The sequence below is a fragment of the Macaca fascicularis genome, chromosome 11, assembly GCF_037993035.2.
Source record: "Macaca fascicularis isolate 582-1 chromosome 11, T2T-MFA8v1.1".
In the NCBI taxonomy this organism is placed as follows: Eukaryota; Metazoa; Chordata; class Mammalia; order Primates; family Cercopithecidae; genus Macaca; species Macaca fascicularis.
In genome coordinates this window covers 105,643,566-105,669,371 of record NC_088385.1, presented here as the reverse complement: position 1 = coordinate 105,669,371, position 25,806 = coordinate 105,643,566, and the positions used below count along the sequence as shown (strand labels likewise).

The window sequence follows — 25,806 nt, the reverse complement described above, 5'->3', positions numbered from 1 at the left end:
TAAAACATGAATTCATTCAATATTTCACAAATTTATACTGAATACCAACTATACGGACCAGAAAAATGCTAAATGCTATTCTTAGTAACAACAACTAATATTTATTGAGCACTTTCTATGAACTGGGTGCTGTTCTAAGTACTATATGTATGTCTATATGTTTATAGACATACATACACTCATTTAATCCTTACAACAATGCTATAAAATACAATCATTAGGCAAAAGAAGTTAAATAACTTTCCCCTTACGACACACAACTAATAAATAGCAGAGCTGGGATTCAAACCCAGGCAGTCTACAGCCAGGGTATGTTATTTTAACCTCCAAACTATTTTACACTTCAGAACACATGGACTAGTATGAGAGAAAACCAAGTAAACAGATAATCACTATAAAGTGTGACAAATGCTATGATATGGGGCAAACAGTACTCTCAGACAGATCTAATCTAGCTTCCATAAGTTAGGGGGCTGCTCCTCAGAGAGAGAGAGAGCCCTCCACAAGAAAGTGTTAAAGAATGGTCAACTCTGGAAAGTGGGAAGGTAGGAGAGAAATGGCTAGTCTTTGACTTTTCATCTTACATCCTATTACTATTGTTTTTTGTCTTAATCAAGAACACGTATTATTTAAAATAAAACCAGCTGGGTGTTGTGGCTAATGCCTGTAATCCAAGCACTTTGGGAGGCCAAGGAAGGAGGATCGATTGTGTCCAGGAATTTGAGATCAGCCTGGGCAACACAGTGCGACCTTATCTCTACAAAAAAATAAAAAATTAGACATGGTAGTATGTGCCTATAGTCTCAGCTACTCAGGAGGTTGAAGCAGGAGGAATGCTTGAGCCCAAGAGGTCAAGGCTACAGTGAGCAGTGATCATACCACTGCACTCAACCTAAGTGACAAAGTGAGATCCTGTCTCAAAAAAAATAAACAAAACCAACAAAAAACTAAACTTATATTTTAACTAAAAACATTTTTTTAATTCTCTCAGATACCATTCTCTCCTTCATGGAACCCTCCCTTACTTCACTACTAGATTTTGAACTCCTTAGGGGAAAGACTTCACATCCAGTAACAGTGCTTAGCACAGTAGAGAAACTCAAACGCCAGTGCTTAGTATAGTACAGAAACTCAAATGTTTCTTGAACTAAACTGAATCAAGAAAATCACCTACAGCAGTCTGACTTATTTGGAAAGAGGGCCTAATGCCATAAAGATCCACAGATACCAACCTGGACTTCTATTTAGATATAAATTACACAAATGAAAAGAGAACCACTAATATTTATTATTTCAAGCTATAAGGGAAGCATGACATATGGAAGGAGCATGCAAAATAAAGCCAGGTAGACCCAAGGTGTTTTTTTGTTTTTTGAGACAGAGTCTCGCTTTGTTGCCCAGGCTGGAGTACAAGTGGCACAATCTCAGCTCACTGCAGCCTCTGCCTCCCAGGTTCAAACGATTCACCACGTCCAGCTAATTTCTGTATTTTTAGTAGAGATGGGGTTTCACCATGTTGGCCAGGCTAGTCTCAAACTCTTAACCTCAGGTGATCCACCACCTTGGCCTCCCAAAATGCTGGGATTCCAGGCATGAGCCACTACGCCCGGCCACAAGACCCAAGGTTTAAATCCCATTCAGCAAGTCACATGAACTTAGCCAAGTCCAAATCTCTCTGTGCCTCAATTTTCTCATTTGTAAAACAGGGCAATTTTAGGTATTTAAATTTTTATAAGGTAAGGATTAAATAGAATAACTTGATTATGTAGCATCATAACAGGTATTAAAAAGATGGTATTAATATCTATCCTTTTTATAAGCTGACAAGATTAAGGTAAGAGCAATAGAAACTCCTTTAAGAGAGAATAATCAAGGCCGGGCGTGGTAGCTCACGCCTGTTAATCCCAGCACTTTGGGAGGCCGAGGCAGGCAGATCACGAGGTCAGGAGGTCGAGACCATCCTGGCTAACACGGTGAAATCCTGTCTCTACTAAAAAATACAAAAAAAAATTAGCCGGGGATGGTGGGAAGCGCCTGTAGTCCCAGCTACTCAGGATGCTGAGGCAGGAGAATGGCGTGAACCTGGGAGGCGGAGCTTGCAGTGAGCCGAGAGCACGCTACTGCACTCCAGCCTGGGCGACAGAACAAGACTCCATCTAAAAAAAAAAAAAAAAAAGGGAGAGAATAATCAGGGTTCAGTGGTCATTTAATAAGGACTATGTATGCAAAGGAAAGTGCAAATTACTTTACAGCCATTATCTCATTTAAATCTTCACAGAAGGCCAGGCGTGGTGGTTCATGCCTGTAGTTCCAGCACTTTGGGAGACCGAGGCATACAGATCACTTGAGGTCAGGAGTTTGAGACCAGCCTGGCCAACATGACAAAACCCCGTCTCCACTAAAAATATAAAAACTAGTCAGGCATGGTGGTGGGCGCCTATAATCCCAGCTACTTGGGAGGCTGAGGCAGGAGAATCACTTGAATACGGGAAGTGGAGGTTGCAATGAGCCAAGATCACGCCACTGCACTCCAGCCTGTGCAACAGAGTGAGACTCTGTTTCAAAAATAAATAAATAAATAAATACAATCTTCATGGAAATAGCACTTATTTCAAAGGATTTTACACATGAGAGAAGAACCTATAACTTGTTCAAAGTCACAGAATTATTAGGTTTTAGAACTGAAGCTCAAACCCAGCTCTGTGGCTCCAAAGTCCATGCTCTTCACCACTATACTAAATTACAGTAAGTCAAGCACTTAGTACTGAATATTTAGGATAATTTGTCAAAATGTCTTACAGGCATCTATTTATATGGATTCTTTGAAAATACAATCATTTTCTCCTATGCTTACTTCTCTAGAACTTTTCAATAAGTAAGAATGCTTATTAAAAGTTCCAGCCCTTTTGAAAGTAGTTAAATCTTCCTAGAGTGAACGTATTCACCACCTGAAAAATAATGACATAGTTAGTGCACCGCTCCTGTTGGTTTCTCTCCTAACCTACTTACATCCATTCCAGGTAAAGCATTCCATTATCGACCTCCTGCTTGGCCTGCAGCTTAGCTTGCTGATAAACTTCTGAAGTTTCCGGCTCACAGAGACCCAGTTGTACAATATTAGGAAATGGCTGTCGTCCAAGAAGGTGTCCATTTAAAGATAAAAACTCCTGAAAATTCTCACTGACTGCACAATCCTATAAATAAACTGAAATCTCTTAGAAACACAATCAGAGCCAGGATCTGACATTTTTCTGTTTCTGTGATCTTGCCCCTTTAAAAGCTTAAATGAAATAGTCTTTATGTGAACTAAAATTGAACAGCCAACCATTAGGTACCAAATACATAGGCATCCTCTTCTGACTTTTAAACATAGGGTAAAAAATCTCATTATCAAACACATTTCTTAATACATTCTTTTCTTAAAAAAAACCACTGAACATCTTATTTTCCCAGCTTTTAAACTTCAATCCTACCTACTTTCCCAGTAGGCTGGGAAGCAAATTAATTAGAATCACCAAAGATCAAAGGAGGGAAATTATCTTCACCCCTTCTATTCTCTTCACCCCTTCTATTCTGCTCATCCCCATCATTAAACCTAGAATTAAACGTCAAAAAAAATGATATTCCTTTAAGCACTAACTTTTCATATTAATATACATACCTTTTCATCTAGTATATGTCTGTATTCCACAAATTCATGAATCAGATGAGCAGGGCCTACAAGTTCTGTTTTTGCTTTAATCCAATCCAGGGAAAACATTAAAGCACAAAGTTCCTTTAAAAAAAAAGTAACATCAGCAGCACTGTTAGAGATCAAAACATTTTAGGTATAACATCATTATCCTCACACTACTAAGAGAAACAGTAAATATCTAGAATTTAAAGGATGCAAAGGAAGCAAGTGAGAAAGAATACATCTATAGTTCCAAAGAATCATAAAATGGGCCTCATACTTTAGCTCCAAATAAACCCCGGTTGGTTAAAAATTTAAATAGAAAATAGAAAACATTTTAAAATACTACAAAATACAAATAAATATTTTTGTAAGCTTGTAGTAAAGGAAATCTTTGTAAACATGACCCCAAAGCAAAATACCAAACAATAAAAACTGCACTTAACTACATAAAAAAGTGTATTTAACTACATAAAAATTCAAATCTTCAATACAGTAGAAAGCAATATAAATTAAACTCAAGACCAAAGAAGTTTTTAAAAAATACTTATTTGTAACATATATGATAGATGAGGGCTTCAGTATTTATTTTTATAGAAAATTATTTTTATAGAAAATTCTAATAAAACAATAAGAAAAAGAAAAACATTGCAAGAGAAAAAATAGGTAAAGGAGGTAAAAGCAAAGGATGAGAGCCACAATTCACAAAATAAAAAGTATAGATGGCCAAAATCTCATTGGTAATCAAAGTGAAACAAGAAACATTTACCATTTTTAAAGTATCAGATCTCTAAAGACGAAAGGAGTAGTAAGAATATTAGCTGGGGCTGGGCACAGTGGCTCAAACCTACAATCCTAGCACTTTGAGAAGCCGAAGAGGGTGGATCACTTGAGCCCAGGTGCTTAAGATCAGCCTGGGCAACACAGTGAAACCTCATCTCTTTGAAACATACAAAAATTAGCTGGGTGTGGTGGTGCATACCTGTGGTCCCAGCTACTCAGGAAGCTGAGGTGGAAGGATCACCTGAGCCCAGGAAGTGTAGGTTGTAGTGATTTCAGCTGAAATCATGGCAGTACACTCCAGCCTGGGCAACAGAGTGAGATCCTGTCAAAGAAAGGCCAAGGGCGGGGAGGGGAGGGGAGGTGGGGGGGAGGGGAGGGGAAGGGAGGGAAGGGGAAGGGAGGGGCGGGGAGGGGAGGGGAGGGGAGAGGAGAGGAGAGGAGAGGAGAGGAGAGGAGGTGAGGTGAGGTGAGGTGATTAGCTGGGATCAGAGGAAATGAATACTTTCAACCACTGCTGGTAGGCATATAAAACGGAGTACCCTTCTGGAGAGCAGTCTGGCAATCTGTACTAAAACTTAAACTGCACATACTATTTGACCCAGAAATTCCACTTATAAAAAAGTATCCTAAGAAAATAACCATCAACCAATTGTCCATCAACCAATTGGCCATTCATAATGTAGCTATACAATGAAATAACATGCAGCTTTAAAAATCATGTCACTCTATATAAATGACAAGAAAAGATGATGATTCAATGTAATTAAGTGGTAAAAAGCAATATATGAGACTTTCTATTATGATCCCATTTGGTTTTAAAGGACAAGTGTATTTATAGAAGCAGCAAAATGATCTAGAAAACTATACACAAGAGCATTAGCAATGGTTGTGATCTGTTTTCTTTTTTATAGTTTTTTTTCTAAGTTTTCCAATGAAAATCAACCATTACTTTTAAAGTCAGAAAAAAGGCTAAAGAGAACTGAATCTGCCACACTATCATATATATATCATATATATATCATACATATACATATATATATCATAAGCTTTAAAAAGGTACATTGGTTCAGTGATTCTACTTCTCAGAATTTGCCAAGGAAACAACATAGGTACAAAGATAAACAAGAATGCTCATTACAACATCATAAGGATAAAAAAAACTGAAAACCTAAATGTTCGATAATTAAAGTTTGGTTAAGTAAATTAGGGCACAGATATTTATTGGAATGCCATCATTCCAATATACATTATTAAATGTGAATATATTTTGCTAGATGAAAAAAACAAACTACAACAATTTACTATGTATTATAACCAAGAAATAACATACCTGAGCATAGAAAAATTACTGAAAGTACTTATGGTTTTCCAAATGTAAACATTTTGAGTAGCTACTTGGGAGTCATGACTTCAATCAAATACCATCTATGTGCTAACAATTCCCTATTTTCATGTTTCATCTATAATTCTCCCCAGAATTCCAGACTCACATATCTAACCACCTATTCAATATTTCCAGCCAGATGTCTTAATAGGTTTATCAGACTTAATATATCCAAAATGAGTTCTTAACCATCCCCATTCTCTGCAGGAAAAAGCTTGTTCTCCCACAGACCTCTATTTCAGTTCATGGACACCATTCTTTCCATTGGAGTTGGAGTCATCTTTGATTCTTCTTTCTCTTTTAATGTGTATCAAACCCATCAGCAAATCATGATGATTCTACCCCTCTATCATCACTTTCTTTCCCCTTCCCTGCTCTCTCCTTCTTCTAAGCACTTAACTACCCACCGAAATACAATAAATTTGTTTAATGTCTGCCTCCTCCCAGAACATAAACTCAATGAGAGCAGAGACTTTGTGCCTGTGCTTTATCCTCTTAATGAAGAGCAATATACATAACAAGCACTCAATAAATATTTATTGAATCAATGAATATACTTTTCCACTATCCATTTCCTCTCAACGCTTACAAAATAAATCCATACTGCCCAAGAAGGAAAGCTACTAGTAAGAAGAGAATTAATTCTGAGGTGGTTCATTTACTAGTTACTAAGGTACCTTTTCTAATCACTACAGGTAAAAACAAAAATAATTGCACAGGCTACAATCCCATTTTTACTAATAAAAAAATGATACTAATAAAACAAAACATGTTTATGAACAGGACAGCAAAGCAAAATACCAAACAACAATGACAACAACAATGGGAAATTTAACTACATAAAAATTCAAATCTTCAGCTGGCTGCGGTGGCTCATGCCTGTAATCCTAACACTTTGGGAGGTTGAGGGGAGTGGATCACTTGAGCTCAGGTCGAGCTCAGGAGTTTGAGACCAGCCTGGGCAACATGGTGAAACCCCATGTCCACCAAAAATACAAAAATATTAGCCAGGCATGGTGGCGTGTGCCTGTACTCCCAGCTACATGGGGGCTGAGGTGGAAGGATCACTTGAGCCCAGGAGGTTAAGGTTGTAATGAGCTGAGATTGTGCCACTGCACTCCAGCCTGAGTGACAAAGTGAGACCCTGTCTCAAAAAAAAAAAATTCAAATGGAAAGCAATATAAACAAAATTCAAGACAAAAAAATAAACCAGAAAAAAGCACGTAATGGAAAAAGGAAAGTCAGGTAAAATAATTTTTAAATGGGTCATCTTACCTTGTGCATCTTGGCACTGGCCATGTGATAGGCCAGAAAGTTGTACCAATACATACAGTCTTCCTGATCTGGTGAAAGAGTATGCGGCTGGTGATATCTCTGAAACTGAGTGATTATCTTTTTATGTAGATCCTGCAACCCAAATGAAACATTTCAGAAGCCAGAAACAATTTTATAACCTAAGCATCACAGTAACTTCAGCTTCCAAAGCTATTAAGAATGCACAGAGAGGCCAGGCTTGGTGGCTCACACCTGTAATGCCAGCACTTTGGGAGGCCAAGGTAGGAGGATCACCTGAGGCCAGGACTTCAAGACCAGCCTGGGCAACATAGGGAGATATCCCTATGTTTTATTTTTTACAAAAAGATAAAAAATAAAAAAACAGTCAGGTGTGGTGGCACGTGCCTGCGGACCCAGCTACTCGGGAATTAGCTACGCAGGATCATTTGAGCCCAGGAGTTTAAGGTTGAAGTGAGCTACTGCATGCCAGCCTGGGCAACACAGTGAGACCCTGTCTCAAAAAAAAAAAAAAAAATATATATATATATACACACACACACACACACACACTCACAGAGAGAGAGAGAGAGAGAGAAGCTCCCCACAAAATAATGACTTTACAGTGGAGAAACCTGGCAGATACCACTTTAACCAAATTATCAACATTAACATCACCCATAATAAAACATATCAACACCAACAGTCTGGGCATAGTGGCTCATACCTACAATCCCAGCACCTTGGGAGGCCAAGGCAGGTGGATCACTTGAGCCCAGGAGTTCAATACCAGCCTGGGCAACATGGCAAAACGCTATCTCTACAAAAATTTTTTTAAAAACCACCAAGTACTCTTAGCATATGATGCCACTGAGAAAGATACAACATCATTGGTATTCTTGCCAAATATGTGTAACTTCAATGTAGTCAGGAGAAAACATCAGACAAAACCAAATTTGGGTATACTGTACAAAATTACTAGCCAGTACTCTTCAAAAGTGACAAGGCCACAAAAGATAAAGACTGATAAATTTTCACAAATTTGAGGAGACTGAAAAAATGACAAGTAGGGAAACAAGACAATCACATGCAATACGGGATCCTAAATTGGCCTGGACCACAAAAAGAACATGTAGATTAACGAACAGTATTGTATCAATGTTAATTTTCTGGCTTTAACAACTGTACTATGGTTATATAAAATGTTAGTATTAGGGGAAGCTAGGTGAAGGACTTATGCATAGAAACTGTCTACTATTTTGTAACTTTTCAATAAATCTAAAATTATTTCAAAGGAAAAAGAAAAAAAAAGTAAACCAAGATTCAAGTACCTGAAGCTGGCTGCAATTCTTCTCTGTAAGAAAATCTACTTGAAGATCATGTAAATAATAACGAAACGACTTTCCATTCCGATCACAAAATAAAAGAGACTTATTTACAAACTCCTGCAGTATGTCTTCAACTTCTTCAGTTTCCATGTCCCAGAGAATACATAACACCTAGGAATCATTGTAAGTATTTAATATGCCACAAAATGACCAGGACTGTAGACAGGTATTATCACACACACACACACACACACAGGTATTATCACACACACAAAAACTGTATCTTAAAGCCCTAAGTAAGAATGTCTCATTTCTTAAGAAGAAACCCAACTACTCCTCAAGATAGAAAAGAGAAAGAGAAGTCAGATGCTTCTTCAGCTGCACTAGCACCACAAAAATAGGTTAACTCCTGAGTTCAACACAGAGCCCTTAATGGAGGCTAACAGCAGAGGGACTTCTACACCCAACACCCCACCACCTCAGTCCCCTGGGTCTTATTCTTCCAAGGTTCTCTGTAACAACATGCTCAGTACTATATCAAAGCTTACATGCAATAAATACCCAATGATAAGGATCATTGATCCCATTACCTTTGTAGGCACCTTAACGTCCTTCTGAAGGATGGAAAGATCTGTGTAATAATATTTGATGTCTTCTCTGAGCATTTCAACACTTATAGACATGGCTTCATCTAGAGCCTCATAATCATAAGACGAAGATTTCCTTATTCTCTTAAACTGCTTATTCTGAAGTTGTTTGAGGTAGTACTCCCAGCGATTGGGAAAATCACGTAAAAGTGCACCAATTAAAGATACTACAAGGGGAGAGCCTTTAAAAAAAAAAAAAAAGGAAGTCACTGTGCTAATACCATCCTATTTTGTCACTACTAAGAATCAACTTACTTACACTACTAAGAAACAATTTCTGCTGCATGTTATCAAAAGCCTTAAGTATTTATCACTCTTGACTTCACTTCTAGATATTTATTCCCAAAAAAATTAGAAATAAGATTTAATTTAATAAGTTCCTGATTATTAAGTCAAAATAACATAGATCAAATCTGGCTAAGATGTCGTTACAAAAAAAAAAAAATACATATACATATATATATATATATATATGCCAGCCTGAGCAACATAATGAGACCTTGTCTCTACTAAAAATAAAAATTAGAAATATCAGCCAGGTGTGGTGGTACGTGCCTATAGTACCAGCTACTTAGGAGGCTGAGGTAGGAGGATTGCTTCAGTCCAGGAGGTTGAGGCTACAGTGAGCCATGATGGCACCACTGCATCCCAGCCTGGGAAACAGTGTGAGAGCCTGTCTTAAATAAAAAAAAAAAAAAAAAAGAATGATTAAATTTAAGGATATTCATCACAGCATACTTAGAACGGTGAAAAAAATCTTAAATAATGTAAACAATGTCCAATAACAGAGAAGTGGTTGAATAAATTAAGATATATCAATATTATGCCACTGGTAAATTTTTTTCAAAAAAATATTTAACAACATGGGAAAATGCTCAAGATATATAAAAAGGGTAGGGTCAGCCAGGCGCAGTGGCTCACGCCTGTAATCCCAGCACTTCGGGAGGCCAAGGCGGGCAGATCACAAAGTCAGGAGATCAAGACTAGCCTGGCTAACGTGGTGAAACCTCGCCTCTACTAAAAATACAAAAAAATTAGCGGGGCATGGTGGCGGGCACCTGTAGTCCCAGCTACTCAGGAGGCTGAGGCAGGAGAATGGCGTGAACCCGGGAGGCGGAGCTTGCAGTGAGCCAAGATCACGCCACTGTGCTCCAGCCTGGACAATAGAGCGAGACTCCGTCTCAAAAGAAAAAAAAAAAAAAGGGTAAGGTCCAGCTGGGTGTGGTGACATGCGTCTTAGTTTTAGCACTTCAGGAGACTGAGGTGGGAGGATTGCTTGAGGGCAGAAGTTTGAGACCTGCCTGGGCAACATAGTGAGACCCTATCCCTACAAAAAAAATTAAAAATTACCCAGGTAGGTGGTGAGTATCTGCAGTCCCAGCTATTCAGGAGGGGCAGGAGGATTGCTTAAGACGAGACATTCAAGCCTGCGGTGAGCTGTGATCTTGTCACTGCACTCCAGCCTGGGTGACAGAGCAAGACCCTGGCTCTTCAAAAATAAGGGCAAGATCCAAAACTATGTATACATAATCTCAATTTTTAAAATCTTTGTTCTAAAAGACTGGAGGCAATACTCTCATGATGCTAATAATTATCAGATTATGGATAATTTCTATTTTTTCTTTATAGTTTCACACATTTTCAAAATGGACATGCATCACCCTTTGTAATAACTACAAATCAAGCATTTTTCCTAAGTGTAAGATTTCTTCAAAAATAAACAAAACTGGCCAGGTGTGGTGGCTCAGGCCTGTAATCCCAGCACTTTGGGTGGCCGAGGCAGGTGGATCACGAGGTCAGAAGTTCAAGACTACCCTGGCCACGATGGTGAAACCCCGTCTCTACTAAAACTACAAAAATTAGCTGGGTGCAGTGGCACACGCCTGTAATCCCAGCTATTAGGAGGCTGAGGCAAGAGGATCACTTGAACCTGGGCAGCAGAGGTTGCAGTGAGCAGAGATCACGCCACTGCACTGAAGTCTGGGCGATAGAGTGAGACTCAGTCTCAAAAAATAAATAAATAAACAAACAAAACTGTGTCTCTATTTGATGGCAAAATGAAAAATAAGGTGGCCAGGTATGGTAGCTCATGCCTATAATCCCAGCACTTTGGGAGGCCGAGGCGGGCAATCACCTGAGGTCAGGAGTTTGAGACCAGCCTGACCAACATGGCAAAACCTCGTCTCTACTGAAAATATAAAAATTAGCCGGGCATGGTGGCACATGCCTGTAGTTCTAGATACTCGAGAGGCTGAGGCAGAAGAACTGCTTGAACCTGGGAGGCAGAAGTTGCAGTGAGCCAAGATCACGCCACTGCACTCCAGCCTGGACGACAGAGTGAGATTCCGTCTCAAAAGAGAAAAAAAAAGAAAAAGAAGAAAAATAAGGTATTTCCAAGCATAGCAACAATGAAAGAAATAATTTTAAGAGTTGATAGATTTGACTGTATAAAATTTTAAGCTTCTATATGTCAAAAGAATACAACAAATAAAAAGTACACAAAAAACTGGGAAACAGGCTGGACATGGTGACTCATGCCTGTAGTCCCAGCGCTTTGGGAGGCTAAGGTAGGAGGATCATTTGAGGCAAGTAGTTCAAGACCAGCCTGGGCAACATAGCGAGATCCTATATATAAATTTTACATTAAAAAATTGTTTTACTGGGAAATAATACTTGTAAAAATATGACAAAGAGCTAATAGTTTCAATTTTTAGAGTATTTAGAAATAAGTTAAAAATGCTTATATCAAAAAAGAAAAGTGAGTCAAGGATAATTTCTTAAAGTCAAGGATAATTTCTTAAAACATATTCAATAAACAAGTAAAAAGTTTAACTTCACTAACGAAAAATGCAAATTAAGACACCAGTTTTTACTTACCAAATTAGAATACTATTTTTATAAAATCCCAAGCAAATACAAGTTTTAAATCTGATTCTCACTATATTTTTAACTCTGACAGCAGAGGTCACATCTGTGTCTCACTTCTCTCGCTAATGTGGTCTCTAACACACTGTGGGTAGATAGTAAATATTATTTTAATGAATAAATAAATACCATAATATCATGTATCCATTTAAGATATCAGAGAAGAACCTAAAATACTAAATCTCCCAGAAAAGTTCTTGGATGTTCATGTGCTAAGTTATCACATTCGTTAGCTTAATTTACAAAAGGGAAATTATATAACTCCCTATAACCTCCTCATAAACAAAATAAATAACCATACCTTTACATTCTTTTATAATACTATGAGCTTGTTCTGGCAAATCTGCTTTCTTCATATTAACAAAAAGGGATAAAATTTCAAGTCCTTTTTCTTTTCCTAAGGAACTCTCCACAGGGACTACATATTTAGGACCTGCAAACAAAAATCACAAGACAAAGTAAGTAATTTGGTATGCCACATATTTAAATGTAATTGAATTAAATATAAAGGTACTAAAAAGTTAATGAATAATCTTACCCATTACTGAATCTGTAACACTCTTGTCTCTGGTTGTAAGAAGAATCTGACACTGATTGTCAAAAGCTTTCAACACCCAAGAGTCCCAAACATCATCCAAGATCAACAGAGACCTAATTAAAAAAAAAAATTAATCACTAATGACACTTATTTTAAGCTTCCTTTTAAAAAGATAATCACACCAGTGTCTTTTAAAATCTACCAAATTAAAAATTTTTTTAAACAAATAGATAGCTAGGTTTAGGAAAATGAGTCTTCCTCTTTGCTACACTCTTTTCTCAATATGCTGATTCAAATACGGAAAAAAAAAATTAGAGACTTCTTTCTCCTCAAACCCTAAATCAGAACATATTAAAATTACAGATCCTACCATAAAAGGTTCAGCCACCACTTACTGAGTGCCTTAAAAAAAAAAGGGGGGACCATTACTATCCAAGTAATGGGATTTTCCAACTCAGTCTTTAAGCAACAAAACCAAACTAGAACTGAGCTCAGGTTAGCATTAGAATGCATCATACAGTAACGATGATATGTAACCATTTTTTACCTATAAAACTAGCAATTTCAAATGTTGCAACCTAAAAGAACATTACCTTTCATACAAGTGGTTTTTTTTTAAACAATGTGTTTATTCATAGTAACTAAGAACCTCTATATCAATTCCCAATTGGTCTCTCTAAAAACTTTTCTAAACTCACTAGAACAGATGAGGGGAAAAAATATAACTAAAACCTGATAGCATAATTATACACTAGCATTTTTGTCTAAATGACACACTGTGGCTGCACGTTACAAAAAAATACTCTAGGCACATATATAGGTTGAAAAATTACAAAAGCATAAACCAAATGAGACTGAGAGATTAAAAAAATATGCCTGGTTTTATAAGCTAGTCTGACACATCTGAAGGTGGCTACCTTATTTTACTCAACAGAAGTCACTTTTATTTTTGCAAAAAAGGGAAAGCAGAACTAGGGTAAAGTTACCAAGCAATTAAAGAGGGAAGGGTTAGTGATCTCAATCCCTATTTCCTCTATATAAATCAATATCAAGAGAACGAGGGGCTAGGCGTGGTGGCTCACGCCTGCAATCCCAGCACTTTGGGAGGCCGAGGTGGGCGGATCACGAGGTCAGGAGATCGAGACCATCCTGGCTAACATGGTGAAACCCCATCTCTACTAAAAATACAAAAAATTAGCCAGGCGTGGTGGCAGGTACCTGTAGTCCCAGCTATTCAGGAGGCTGAGGCAGGAGAATCACTTGAACCCAGGAGGCGGAGCTTGCAGTTAGCAGAGATTGCACCAAGATAATATAACAAGTATGCATCAGAATCACCTAGTAGGCTTTTCCCAAAAATACTCTTCTCACCCTATATTCTGATATTAATACCCTTACCAATTTGAGAATCACTGCCATACTCAGCAACTGCTACAGACTGCATCCTTGGGTGCATTATGGCATTTTTAAAAAGTGCAGAGCCACTACCTCTCACTCAATATACTATAACATTCCCAAAGAACGCTTTATTTATCTTTATACTTGCAGCACTTGGCCCAGAACCTGGCACAACACTCAATGTTGGTTAAATGAACAAATGAAAGAGAGGCTGTTAGATGACAGAAATCAAATTGTTGACTGAATCCAAGGTTATACTCTTAAGACTAGCAGCAGCTAAACTGCTGTCTCCCTTTTGGCTAATGAAAACGGTGAAACACTTGGTAACAGTGCCTGGCACATAATTATAATGGTAAGTATTTGCTGAATTAATTAACTGTTGAACAAACAAAACAAACTCACTCCTGAAGTATATCGAAGTAGAAGAATCACATGTATATTTCTAGAAACTAAGACAAAAGAAGAGCTCCATTAAAAATCCTTCCTGACTTTTTTTTAAATTGAAATAGGGTCTTCCTCTGCCATCCAAGCTGGAATACAGTGGCACAATCTAGGTTCACTGCAGCCTTGATCTCCCAGGCTCAAGTGATCCTCCCACCTTAGTCTCCTGAGTAGCTGGGACCACTACTGAATGATGTACCACCACATCAGACTAATTTTTCTATTTTTTAGAAAGACAGGGTTTTGTCATGTTGCCCACGCTGGTCTTGAACTCCTGGGCTCAAGCAAACTATCCATCATGGCCTCTCAAAGTGCTGTGACTACAGGCACAAGCCACTGTGCCTGGCCCTTTCCTGACATTTATCAGTTGCCTGCATTTATTCTCTCTTGTTCTATGTTAACCCATTAGAAATAATGGATTCAAAGTAAGAAGTTTGCACTTTCTAGCAAAGACCACTCACAAACTCACCTACTTAAGACATTCCCTGAGAGCCTACAATCGTACATATGAGACAATGTGATAGATAGGAAGCAAAGAAAAAGAGCAACTTTAGGCCAAATGGCAGCCCCTTTTTTTTTTTTATCTTTTTAAATACAAGAAAGAAAAGCAAGAAAGCAATGGTTCTTTCTCTTTTCTTTTTCTTTCTTTCTTTCTTTTTTTTTTTTTTTTTTTTTGACAGTTTCACTCTTATTGCCCAGGTTAGAGTGCAATGGCACGATCTCGGCTCACTGCAACCTCCGCCTCCCGAGTTCAAGCGATACTCCTGCCTCAGCCTCCCGAGCAGCTGGAATTACAGGCACGCGCCACCAATACCTGCCTAATTTTGTATGTTTAGTAGAGATGGGGTTTCACCATGTTAATCAGGCTGGTCTTGAACTCCTGACCTCAGGTGATCCAAACGCCTTGGCCTCCCAAAGTGCGGGGATTACAGGCGTGAGCCACCGCGCCCGACTGCGATGGTTCTCTTATCCTCCTTTTAGGACAGCAGGAAAAAGGCATGATGTTCTCAAGAAGTCAGTAGTTGCATCTTATTGGGACTTCACACACCAACTAAATTTGACTATCAGTACCTTGGGTGTTTGCGAAGCATCAGAATGCGAAGACGGTCTTTAGCCTCTTCAATGTTAAGTGGAAGCCTCTGGGAAAAACTCTCATCTTGATCCAATCGTGTGCAAAGATTCTGCAGTTTCATCAGAAGTCCAGATTTGTCTTGTTTCCCAACTGAAACCCAATGCACTCCCCCTGGGAAACAATCTAGTGAGGGAAAGAATAATGAACTTAAGGCCTTTCAACAGGAGTCCTCCTTTAAATGGTTTTACTGTTAAGCATCAGATTTACTCCAATTTTCAGTCCCATCATATCTTTGACCTCTCTTGATTTAGAGTATAAATTTTACATGCAAGATATTGGTAGGCTTTATATCCTGAATCTAAGACAAGTTGAAGATGTGAAAAAACTGAAGTTTGGAGTAAATCTGTGGCTTATCAGGAAAATCTTACCAAGTAAAGTTTTATTATCTTTGTCCTGTGTTGTCAATGATTGCTGCACAGCAGTTTCTAAACCTTGTACTCCTGACTTTTTGGGATGGCAATTCTTTGTTGTAAGGGACTGTCCTATGCATTATAGGATGTTTAACAGCCTCTTTGGCCTCTATCCACTAGATGCCAATAGGATTCCCCTTCACCAGTACTGACAAACAAAAATGTCTCCAAACATTGTCAAATGTCACCTGGGGGGGTGCAAAATCACCCCTCATTGAGAACTACTGATGTCCTGGAACATATAACTCACCCATTATGGTTTTCTTATACAGATTTAAAATAGGAAATTAGATTCAAGTCTGGCTCTACTGCTTACTAGCTAAGCAATCTTTAGCAAATCATTTAACCTCAGTCTCATTTGTTATATTGAAATAAGGTTGTCTAGCCCACCTATTTCAGAGTTGCTGTGAAAAATTAATGATATAAAATATGTGAATTTGCTATGTTAAGCATAAAGGATTAAAACAAGATATTAGTGTTATGGATCTGAGAGCAACTTACCAATATTAAGCTTCGAACTAGTAAGCACTAGGAATGGCCATGATTATTATTACTGTTATCATCATCATTGTTAATTGAGCCATAAAACATCTTGAAATACATATTTTTATTTATGTATTATCAGGAGCCAAAATCTTAAGTCTTCATAGACTATACTTAATCACCTTCACATAAATATACATATATAAAAAAGAGGGGTCCCCATGTGTAAAACACGGTAAACAGTAGCATTAGATCATTCCAGTAGCATCAATCATAAAGATTTATGTGATCTTAAACATAAACATACCAAAAAAAGCAAAAAACAGACTCAAAAATAAATGAGTTAAATTACACCAAAGGGCAATTTATTTACTGGTATTCACAAATAATTAAATACAAATATAAATCACTATTTTAAAAACGTAATCACCCAAAAGAGATACTTGCCTATATGCACAAATATCTATTTACATCAGATATTTATTGGGCACTATTCTAAGAGTTCTATGTATGTTCATTCATTTAATACTATAGCACACTATCAAGCAGACACTATTACCTTCATTTTGAAAATGAGGAAACTGAAGAATAGAAAAGTTGAGTAATTTGCACAAAGTTACACAGCTAATAAAGCAAAGCTGAGATTCAATCTTAAAGCATCAATGTTCAACTTCTACACCATTCTGCATCAACAAGAATATTCACTGCAGCATTGTTTGCAACAGGAAAAAGCTGGAAACAACCCACAATGTCCACCTTAACCTACTATCCCATTGCAGGCTTCCAAAGTCTCAGACAGGCCCAACTGAACCTTGTATGTAAATGAAGTTTGCAGTACTGAATAGGACTTGACATTTTAATTATGGAAATGAGACTTTTTATAACTTGAAGTGACGTGGAGTCTTTGAACCTGCACAAGGTCAAGGAAAGGATCAGTCCCAGAAAAGAGGAAGTAAGCAAAGGTCTGGATGAAGCCATGAAGAGCAAATACCTACTCCATTTCCCAGCATAGAAAAAAAAACCGGTTTTCGCTCCAGATAAGGAGAGGACTAAAGAGCCAAGAGTATGTGCTAAGAAGCAACTGAATGATGGGCAATAAAATGATGGACAATGATGGCTCAAGTCTAGGAGAGGACTGATAGTATGAATAGAGAGGATATTCTGGAATCAATGGATGAGAAGTCTTGGTAAGTCTATAGCAATAAACTTGAAGAATAAAATAGGTGGAGGCGGGTAAAGAGTAGAAGAGAATGCTCAACATCAAGATTTCAAAAGTGCTGTAGTTCTAGTAATAACAAGGATCAGGGTCCAGCCTGTAATCAGGGAAGAGTTAAGAAATGGCCACAGGAGGCCGGGTGCAGTGGTTCATGCCTGCAATCCCAGCACTTTGGGAGGCTGAGACAGGAGGATCACGAGGTCAGGAGATCCAGACCATCCTGGCTAACATGGTGAAACCCCGTCTCTACTAAAAATACAAAAAATCAGCGGGTCGTGGTGGCAGGCACCTGTAGTCCCAGCTACTCAGGAGGCTGAGGCAAGAGAATGGTGTAAACCCGGGAGGCAGAGCTTGCAGTGAGCAGAGATCGCCCCACTGCACTCCAGCCTGGGCAACAGAGCGAGACTCCGTCTCACAAATTTAAAAAAAAAAAAAAAAAAGTCACAGGAGACAAAGTGGTTAAGGAAAGAAGAGGCTAAGGTTTTGGATGACTCATCCACATAGGTATCAAAATCACTAAGAGTGCTAACAGACAAAAGGGCATAAGACGAAGGTTAAAAGCTAAGAACTCCAATCGTCAATGAATAAGATGGTGATTACATCAATAGGAAAGGTTAGAGACATGAACCTCAAAGCATTCAGCTGGAGAAGGGAGTATTAATGGTCTGGATGAGGCAACAGAGAGCAAGAACAATGCCCACCCATTTCCTGGTGCTAAAGTATGTGGGATATAAAGGAAAAAACTTGCCATGTCACTTAAGAAGGTTACGGAGAAGGCAGTATCCTCAGGAAACTGGCCAGTTTCAGATAAGGCAAGAAGGTGAATATTCTAAGAAGCTGATGATACAAGAGAGTTTCCTGCTCACAGAGGAGGAGGTTCTACAGGGTATGGCAGAAACACATAGGAATGAGAGAAGAAGACCTAGATCAGAATTTGTCAATGTACTGAATAATGACTGCATGAAAGTCTAAAATATAACAAACAACTGGAGACAAAGAACTGTACAGTAACTGAGGTAGAGACGGCGCTGTGAAGCCTGGTTTGATTATCAGTGCTAATGTCTTAGAAGAAGGTAGACAAGCCCTATTGCTTACTCCTAAAGATTCTGAGGTCCCCTCAGGCCTTCTTCAGTGTAAGTTTATAGTTATGACCTTCAGTGTAAGTTTACAGTTATGAAACAGCAAGCCCTCGAGACTTCACTTAAAGCTGTGCTCCATATGTATATATATTCATAAATGCAGAGAATAAAGTTCGGAAAAATTTACTCCAAATTGTTAACCAAGACTATCTCTAGGGTAAGATTTAGAATTTAGAGCCAGGAATGGTGGCTCCCAGCACTTTGGGAAGCCAAGGCAGACAGATTGCTTGAGCCTGGGATTTCGAGACCAGCCTGAGCAACACGGTAAAACCACGTTTCTAAAAAAATACAAACATTAGCCAGGCAAGGTGCTATGCACCTGTGGCCCAGTTACTCAGGAGGCTGAGGTGGGAGGATGACCTGAGCCTGGGAAGTTGAGGCTGCAGTGAGCCAGGATCATGCCACTGCACTCCAGCCTGGGTGACAAAGTGAGAGTCTGTCTCAAAAATAAAAACAAAAAAATTAAGAATTTAGGAGAAAGCAAAAAGGAACAAGTAAGGAGAACTTTTACTTCTTTTTAAATGAAAATACTACTTTTAAAATATAGAGATGTAAACTATCTGTTGCTTTAAGTTTCCTTTTTTCACAATTTGTGCTGTCTACCTAAAATTTGTAAAAATCGGCCAGGCACGGCGGCTCAAGCCTGTAATCCCAGCACTTTGGGAGGCTGAGGCGAGGGGATCACTTGGGTCAGGTGTTCGAAACCAACCTGGCCAACAAGGTAAAACCCCATCTATACTAAAAACACAAAAATTAGCCAGGTGTGGTGGTGCACATCTGTAGTCCCAGCTACCTGGGAGGCTGAGGCAGGGGGATTGCTCGAATCTGGGTGCAGAGGTTGCAGTGAGCCAAGATCATTGCACCCCAGCCTAGGCGTCACAGTTTCTGTCTCAAAATTAAATTAAATTAAATTTGTAAAGATCATCCCAAGATTAAAGGTAAAGAAAGCATCCTGATGTAACTACCTAGTAAATTCTTTCACATTTTAATTTACGTACCTATTACCTAGGGTCAAAGGCCTTTTTTCCCTAAATTTATAACTAAAAATGTAGGGCATTTAAATACACGCAAGAAAAGAGAAAACACTATCAGCTTTAAAAAGGCAAACAGACCAAATGACTACCTGATATGCAAATCTCTAACATCACAATATAACATTTGGTTAAAAACTGAACCATTAATTCCACATTTCAGAAAGAATCTAAACATCTTGACTATGGGCACAAGAGGGAGCAATTTAGCCTCGCATGAGGCTGTATTTACAATTCATTCAGAGAAACTAATTCAGAGAAAAGTTGCCTTTATTCAGGGAAAACTCCATAATACTTTCACAGGAGGCTTATCCTGGTAGCAATTCATAATCTAATAACACAAAGAAATCTTGGAAAGGACAGAAACATATAGGAACACAGTCTATGAAGAAAGCATCCATTATTAAAAACCAACATACGAATACAGTAACGTAAAATGTCATTACTGTATTTAAAGATACGTCTGCTCTTCACTATCTCCCTACAAATAAGTTGAAATTTCAAAAGACAACTGGGTTACTCAAAACTGTATAGGCACAAATAGTTAAAAACTATATATATATATATATATATAGTTTGGTTTTGTTTTTTTTTTTTTTTTGAGATGGCATCTCACTGTCACCCAGGCTGGAGGGCAGTGGTGCAATCTTGGCTCACTGCAACCTCTACCTCCTAGGTTCAAGCGATTATCATGCCTCAGCCTCCCAAGTAGCTGGGATTATGGGCAGGTGCCACCACGCCCAGCAAATTTTTGTATTTTTAGTAGAGACGGGGTTTCACCATGTTGGCCAGGCTCGTCTTGAACTCCTGACTTCAAATGATCTGTCTGCCTCAGCCTCCCAAAGTGTTGGGATTACAGGCATGAGCTACTACACTCAGCTGAAAGTTAAAAACTTAATATTCTTTAATTTATCCCAGTCACCACCCAAAGACAACATTTCCATAGGAACTACAATTTCAATCAAATTTAGAACTCTTACATTATCTGTAATTTTAAAAGAAAATGTTTTGTAATACAATTAAATGTCAAAAATCCAATGTTCCTGTATTTGAGAATGGAAGTGAACTCCAGAGATTAAAATTTATCTTTGGGAAAGCACCTACTCTTGCATTAGTGAACATACAAAGGCAGACTCCAGAGAATAAAGAGCTAAATATGAGAATAAAGAACAAAATATGAATAATAAGACTGTAATAGGACTACTTGAACAAAACTCAGGAAATACAAATTAGAAGACAAAAAAAAAATTTGATTAGTTTGACTACATCGAAGTTCTCTTCTACTGAGAACACCCAAGAAAAAAATTAATCACATGGCAAATTAAAACGAGATATTTAAAAGTCTAAAACCAGCTGAGCACAGTGGCTCACGCCTGTAATCTCAGCACTTTGGGAGGCCGAGGCAGGGGGATCACCTCAAGTCGGGAGTTCAAGATCAGCCTAACCAACATGGAGAAACCCCGTCTCTACCAAAAATACAAAATTAGCCAGGCGTGGTGATGGGTGCCTGTAATCCCAGCTACTCAGGAGGCTGAGGCACGACAATCGCTTGAACCTGGGAGGCAGAGATTGTGGTGAGCTGAGATCGCGCTATGGCACTCCAACCTAGGCAACAGGAGCAAAACTCGGTCTCAAAAAAAAATAAAATAAAGTCTAAAACCAACAAAGTCTAATTTCTAGAATATATAAGAAACTTCTAAAAAGCAAAAAAAAAAAAAAAGGAAATCCCAATGGAAAATAGACAATATAAACAAAATCCATAAAAAAAGAAACTCAAAAGGCTAACAACAACCTTATGAAGAAATGTTCAAACCTGAGTTACCAGAGAAATGCAAAGTAAAAGATACAACTTTATAGAAGTTTGCCTGGCAAAAATTACAAAGCTGGATCATACCAAGTGTCACTGCAGAAGTGAGGTTATAGGGCCGGGCGCGGTGGCTCAAGCCTGTAATCCCAGCACTTTGGGAGGCCGAGACGGGTGGATCACGAGGTCAGGAGATCGAGACTATCCTGGCTAACACGGTGAAACCCCGTCTCTACTAAAAAATACAAAAAACTAGCTGGGCGAGGTGGCGGGCACCTGTAGTCCCAGCTACTCGGGAGGCTGAGGCAGGAGAATGGCGTGAACCCGGGAGGCGGAGCTTGCAGTGAGCTGAGATCCGGCCACTGCACTCCAGCCTGGGCGACAGAGCGAGACTCCGTCTCAAAAAAAAAAAAAAAAAAAAAAAAGAAGTGGGGTTATAGGAGTCCCCATACTCGTCTGGGGGAAAAGTACAGACTGGAGGAGAATCAAATTTGGTATTTATATATCCTATCATTTAGTAATTTTGGCTGGGCATGGTAGCTCACACCTGTAACCCCAGCACTTCGGGAGGCCAAGGCGGGAGCATGACTTGAGCCCAGGAGTTTGAGACCAGCCTGGACAAGATAGCAAGACCCTGTCTCTACAAAAAATTTTTTAAAACACGCCAAGCACAGTGGCTTACACCTGTCATTCCAGCACTTTGGGAGGCCAAGGCAGGTGAATCTCTTGAGCTCAGGAGTTTGAGACCAGCCTGGGTAACATGACAAAACCCCATCTCTACAAAAAATACAAAAACTAGCTGGGTGTGTCAGCATGCACCTGTGGTCCCAGTTACTCAGGAGGCTGAGGTGGGAGGATCACTTGAACCCAGAAGGCAGAGGTTGCAGGGAGCCAAGATCATGCCACTGCACTCCAGCCTGGGTGACAAAGCAAGACCCTGTCTCATAAATAAATAAACAATTGGCCAGGCATGGTGGCATGTGCCTGTAGACCCAGCTACTCAGGAGGCTAAGGTGGGAGGATCACTTGAGCCTAAGAGTTTGAGGCTGCAGTGAGCTATGATATGGCCACTGCACTCAGGCTGGGCAACAGGGTGACACTCTGTCTCTTTAAAAAAAATAAAAATAAATTAAAAATTACTAATTTTGCTCCTAGCTACAAATACCCAAGAAATTCTTACTCACATAAAAGTTCAACCCAGCTTTGCTGGAGCAGCAGAGAGTTGGATACAATCTACATGTCCATTTACTTAGGGCAATGGACAGTAAAATGGGTTGGTGGCAATCAGGTGTAACAAATAACATGTATACATAGCAAGAAGGATAAATCTTAAAAACATTGTGTCATGGGAGATAAAAAACAGAATAATTAATACCATAACATCTATGCAAATTTAAAACACCTGCATATAAACAACATACATATTTTACAAGAGCACATACTTTACACAGACATTTACAAAGAACATACATTAAATACATTAGGATTGTCCATGGAGAGGGGAAAGGAAATAAGAAAAGGAAATTTTGAAATGGAAATAAACAAATAAATACAGTGAGAAGCTCAACCTAGTACAGATCTACTATAATAAGCCGTGAACTAAGGAATATGAATAACTCAATCCTCTGAACTTGAGATCCCACAAAAGCACATGAGGAATAAGAATTAAGCTCACATGTACTTGACAGTTGCCGGTATCTCTAGGATTTTCTCAAAGTGGTTAAAACCTGTTTCAAGATAACAATTTATAGAGTATGACTCCTGAGTATTTAATTCCATAAACTATTGGCCAATTTTAATCCCTAGAATTGAAAATTCATCACAATAACGTAGAGCAATTTAAATGGGGAGAGGCAGTGTTCTTTTAAACCTATAAATTGGAATATTATAAATATACAAAAAAGTTCATCATAATATTGAAAGGAAAACTCATCTCTTCACATTAAAGGAACTTAAGCCAAATTTATCCTGAAATATCCTTAGCGATCAACTTTGCAGTATTGGTTTAAACTGGGCGCGGTGGCTCACGCCTGTAATCCCAGCACTTTGGGAGGCCGAGGCGGGCGGATCACAAGGTCAGGAGATCGAGACCACGGTGAAACCCCGTCTCTACTAAAAATACAAAAAATTAGCCGGGCGCGGTTGTGGGCGCCTGTAGTCCCAGCTACTCGGGAGGCTGAGGCAGGAGAATGGCGTGAACCCGAGAGGCGGAGCTTGCAGTGAGCCGAGATCGCGCCACTGCACTCCAGCCTGGGCGACAGAGCGAGACTCCGTCTCAAAAAAAAAAAAAAAATCCTTGGGTCTGAGACTTGAGAGGAGCTAAGTCTCAAGAAACTTCTCTGTAATGACAGAGGGGAAAAACCAAGGGTTAGGAATTGGGCGTACTTCTGACAAGAGTATAGTCAATATCACTTACAAAGGCTATGAAATTAAACTGAGGCCATATGTACACATAGATGTACCCCAGCCTCCATATTTTTAAGTCTCTTAGAGGCTTACTCCTTATTCCAATCATTCTGTCTAAACTGTCTTAACCGTAGATCATGTTATACATACTGGAAAAAAAAAAAAAATTTTTTTTTTTTGAGACGGAGTCTTGCTCTTGTTGCCCAGGCTGGAGTGCGGTGGTGTGACCTCAGCTGACTGCAACCTCCGCCTCCCGGGTTTAAGCGATTCTCCTGCCTCAGCCTCCCAAGTAGCTGGGATTACAGGTGCTCACCACCACACCTGGCTGATTTTTTTTGTATTTTTGGTACAGACGGGATTTCACCATGTTGCCCAGGCTGGTCTTGAACTCCTGACCTCAGGTGATCCACGCCTCAGCTGGGATTACAAGCATGAGCCACCATGCCTGGCCTACTAAAAAAAAAATTATTAACTACCAGAAGTTGGGAACTGTCTTTGAATTCCCCTAGAAGTGTCATACAGAGAGAACACACTGATGAATGAGAACACTCTGATGAACAGGGGCAGCCTAGAGCTGATGGAGCTATACAACTATTCCTGATGAATATCCTGAGAACCTACCAGGCTCACTAAGGTCAGTGGTATATCCATCAATATGTCTTAAACCCTCTTTTACCCAGTATGCCCTTCCCCACCCTAGTAACCACCCACTACCCTTCCCACCTTCTCTAGTCTCCCATCCCTACCTTCACTGCCTGGCAAACTTTTATTCTTTATCCAAACTCCCACTAAAATGTCATCTCATTCAGGAAGCCTGTCCTATCCATCCTCTTCCTTTAGAGACTTAACATATCCTTTCTTTGTTCTAACTCTGTACCTTATACTTGTTTCTGCCATTCAATTTATCACGTATTGATATATCATAATATTTTTACATGTCTATCTACCTTATTAGACTATGAAATGGACTAAGACACTTACCTTCTAAGAGGGAATGATCTCTAACAGCTTCTGCAGCTAATACAGACTTTCCACAGCCTGCCATTCCATGTATGGTGACCCATCCTGGTTCACCCTTCAATTTGGAGAGCTTCTGCTGAATTGCATTCACCAGCTTCTTCCTTGTGACAAAAACAACTGGCCTCTGTGGTACTCCACCTTCACACAGGACTGTCCTTACTAAAATCCAAAACAAAACAAGCATGAATGAATAGAACTTTGGAATGATTACTGAAGTAATACCATAAAAAACAAAGAGCAAAGCTGAGGCTTAGCCTGAAAATTTCCAAGAGAAGTAAGAAAATGAGGCTAGCATATTAACTTCAATTTTCTGATTTCTCAGACCACAGAGAGCAAAAAGGCAAACATATATCCTTCAAGATGACTAAAGAAAATGGAAGTTTCTATCTATATCTGCTTTACTCACCCTATTATTTCCTGACTTTTCAGTCTCTGTCATATTGAAGACTGGGAAGGCAAGTGTAAAAGGAAGAACATTTATGGAATACCTTTCAAGAACATATATCTCTAAAGATTCTTATTTTTTCCTATAAACTCTATAAACACATAGAACTGGAAAATAAACAAGGGCCTATAAATTGTATTGTCTCTAAAAATTAGGGCAGACATATTATTATCTCAGCAATACAGTTCACTGGGCAAGAAGAAAATGTGAGAATTAACATGGATGCAAATAAGAAATATTTAAATTGAAAACATCACTACAATTTTTTTAACATGCGGTTTTCAGTGAACTGGTCACACTCTCTTCAGAAGATTACATCTACAGTAAGACAAAC

The 25,806-nt window shown here is 38.9% G+C and overlaps 1 protein-coding gene across 3 annotated transcripts in view; it reads right to left on the bottom strand.

Moving 5' to 3' along the window:
* APAF1 (apoptotic peptidase activating factor 1) overlaps window positions 1-25,806 on the bottom strand; it is an 89,311-nt gene that overhangs the window by 59,953 nt on the left and 3,552 nt on the right. For 2 of the 3 annotated variants that reach the window (XR_012420523.1, XM_005571970.5), the window contains exons 4-12: window positions 24,989-25,186; window positions 15,458-15,641; window positions 12,551-12,663; window positions 12,314-12,445; window positions 9,031-9,269; window positions 8,444-8,611; window positions 7,116-7,247; window positions 3,662-3,775; window positions 3,010-3,194 (exon numbers count right to left, since the gene is read on the bottom strand). Coding sequence is in view for 2 of the 3 variants with exons in the window: in XM_005571970.5 (XP_005572027.3) it covers window positions 3,010-3,194; window positions 3,662-3,775; window positions 7,116-7,247; window positions 8,444-8,611; window positions 9,031-9,269; window positions 12,314-12,445; window positions 12,551-12,663; window positions 15,458-15,641; window positions 24,989-25,186 (1,465 nt within the window). In the remaining variant the exon portion in view is untranslated. Of the gene's footprint in view, window positions 1-1,949; window positions 2,157-3,009; window positions 3,195-3,661; window positions 3,776-7,115; window positions 7,248-8,443; window positions 8,612-9,030; window positions 9,270-12,313; window positions 12,446-12,550; window positions 12,664-15,457; window positions 15,642-24,988; window positions 25,187-25,806 lie in introns of those variants that run through there. The other variant, XM_065525237.2, reaches the window with a different exon arrangement.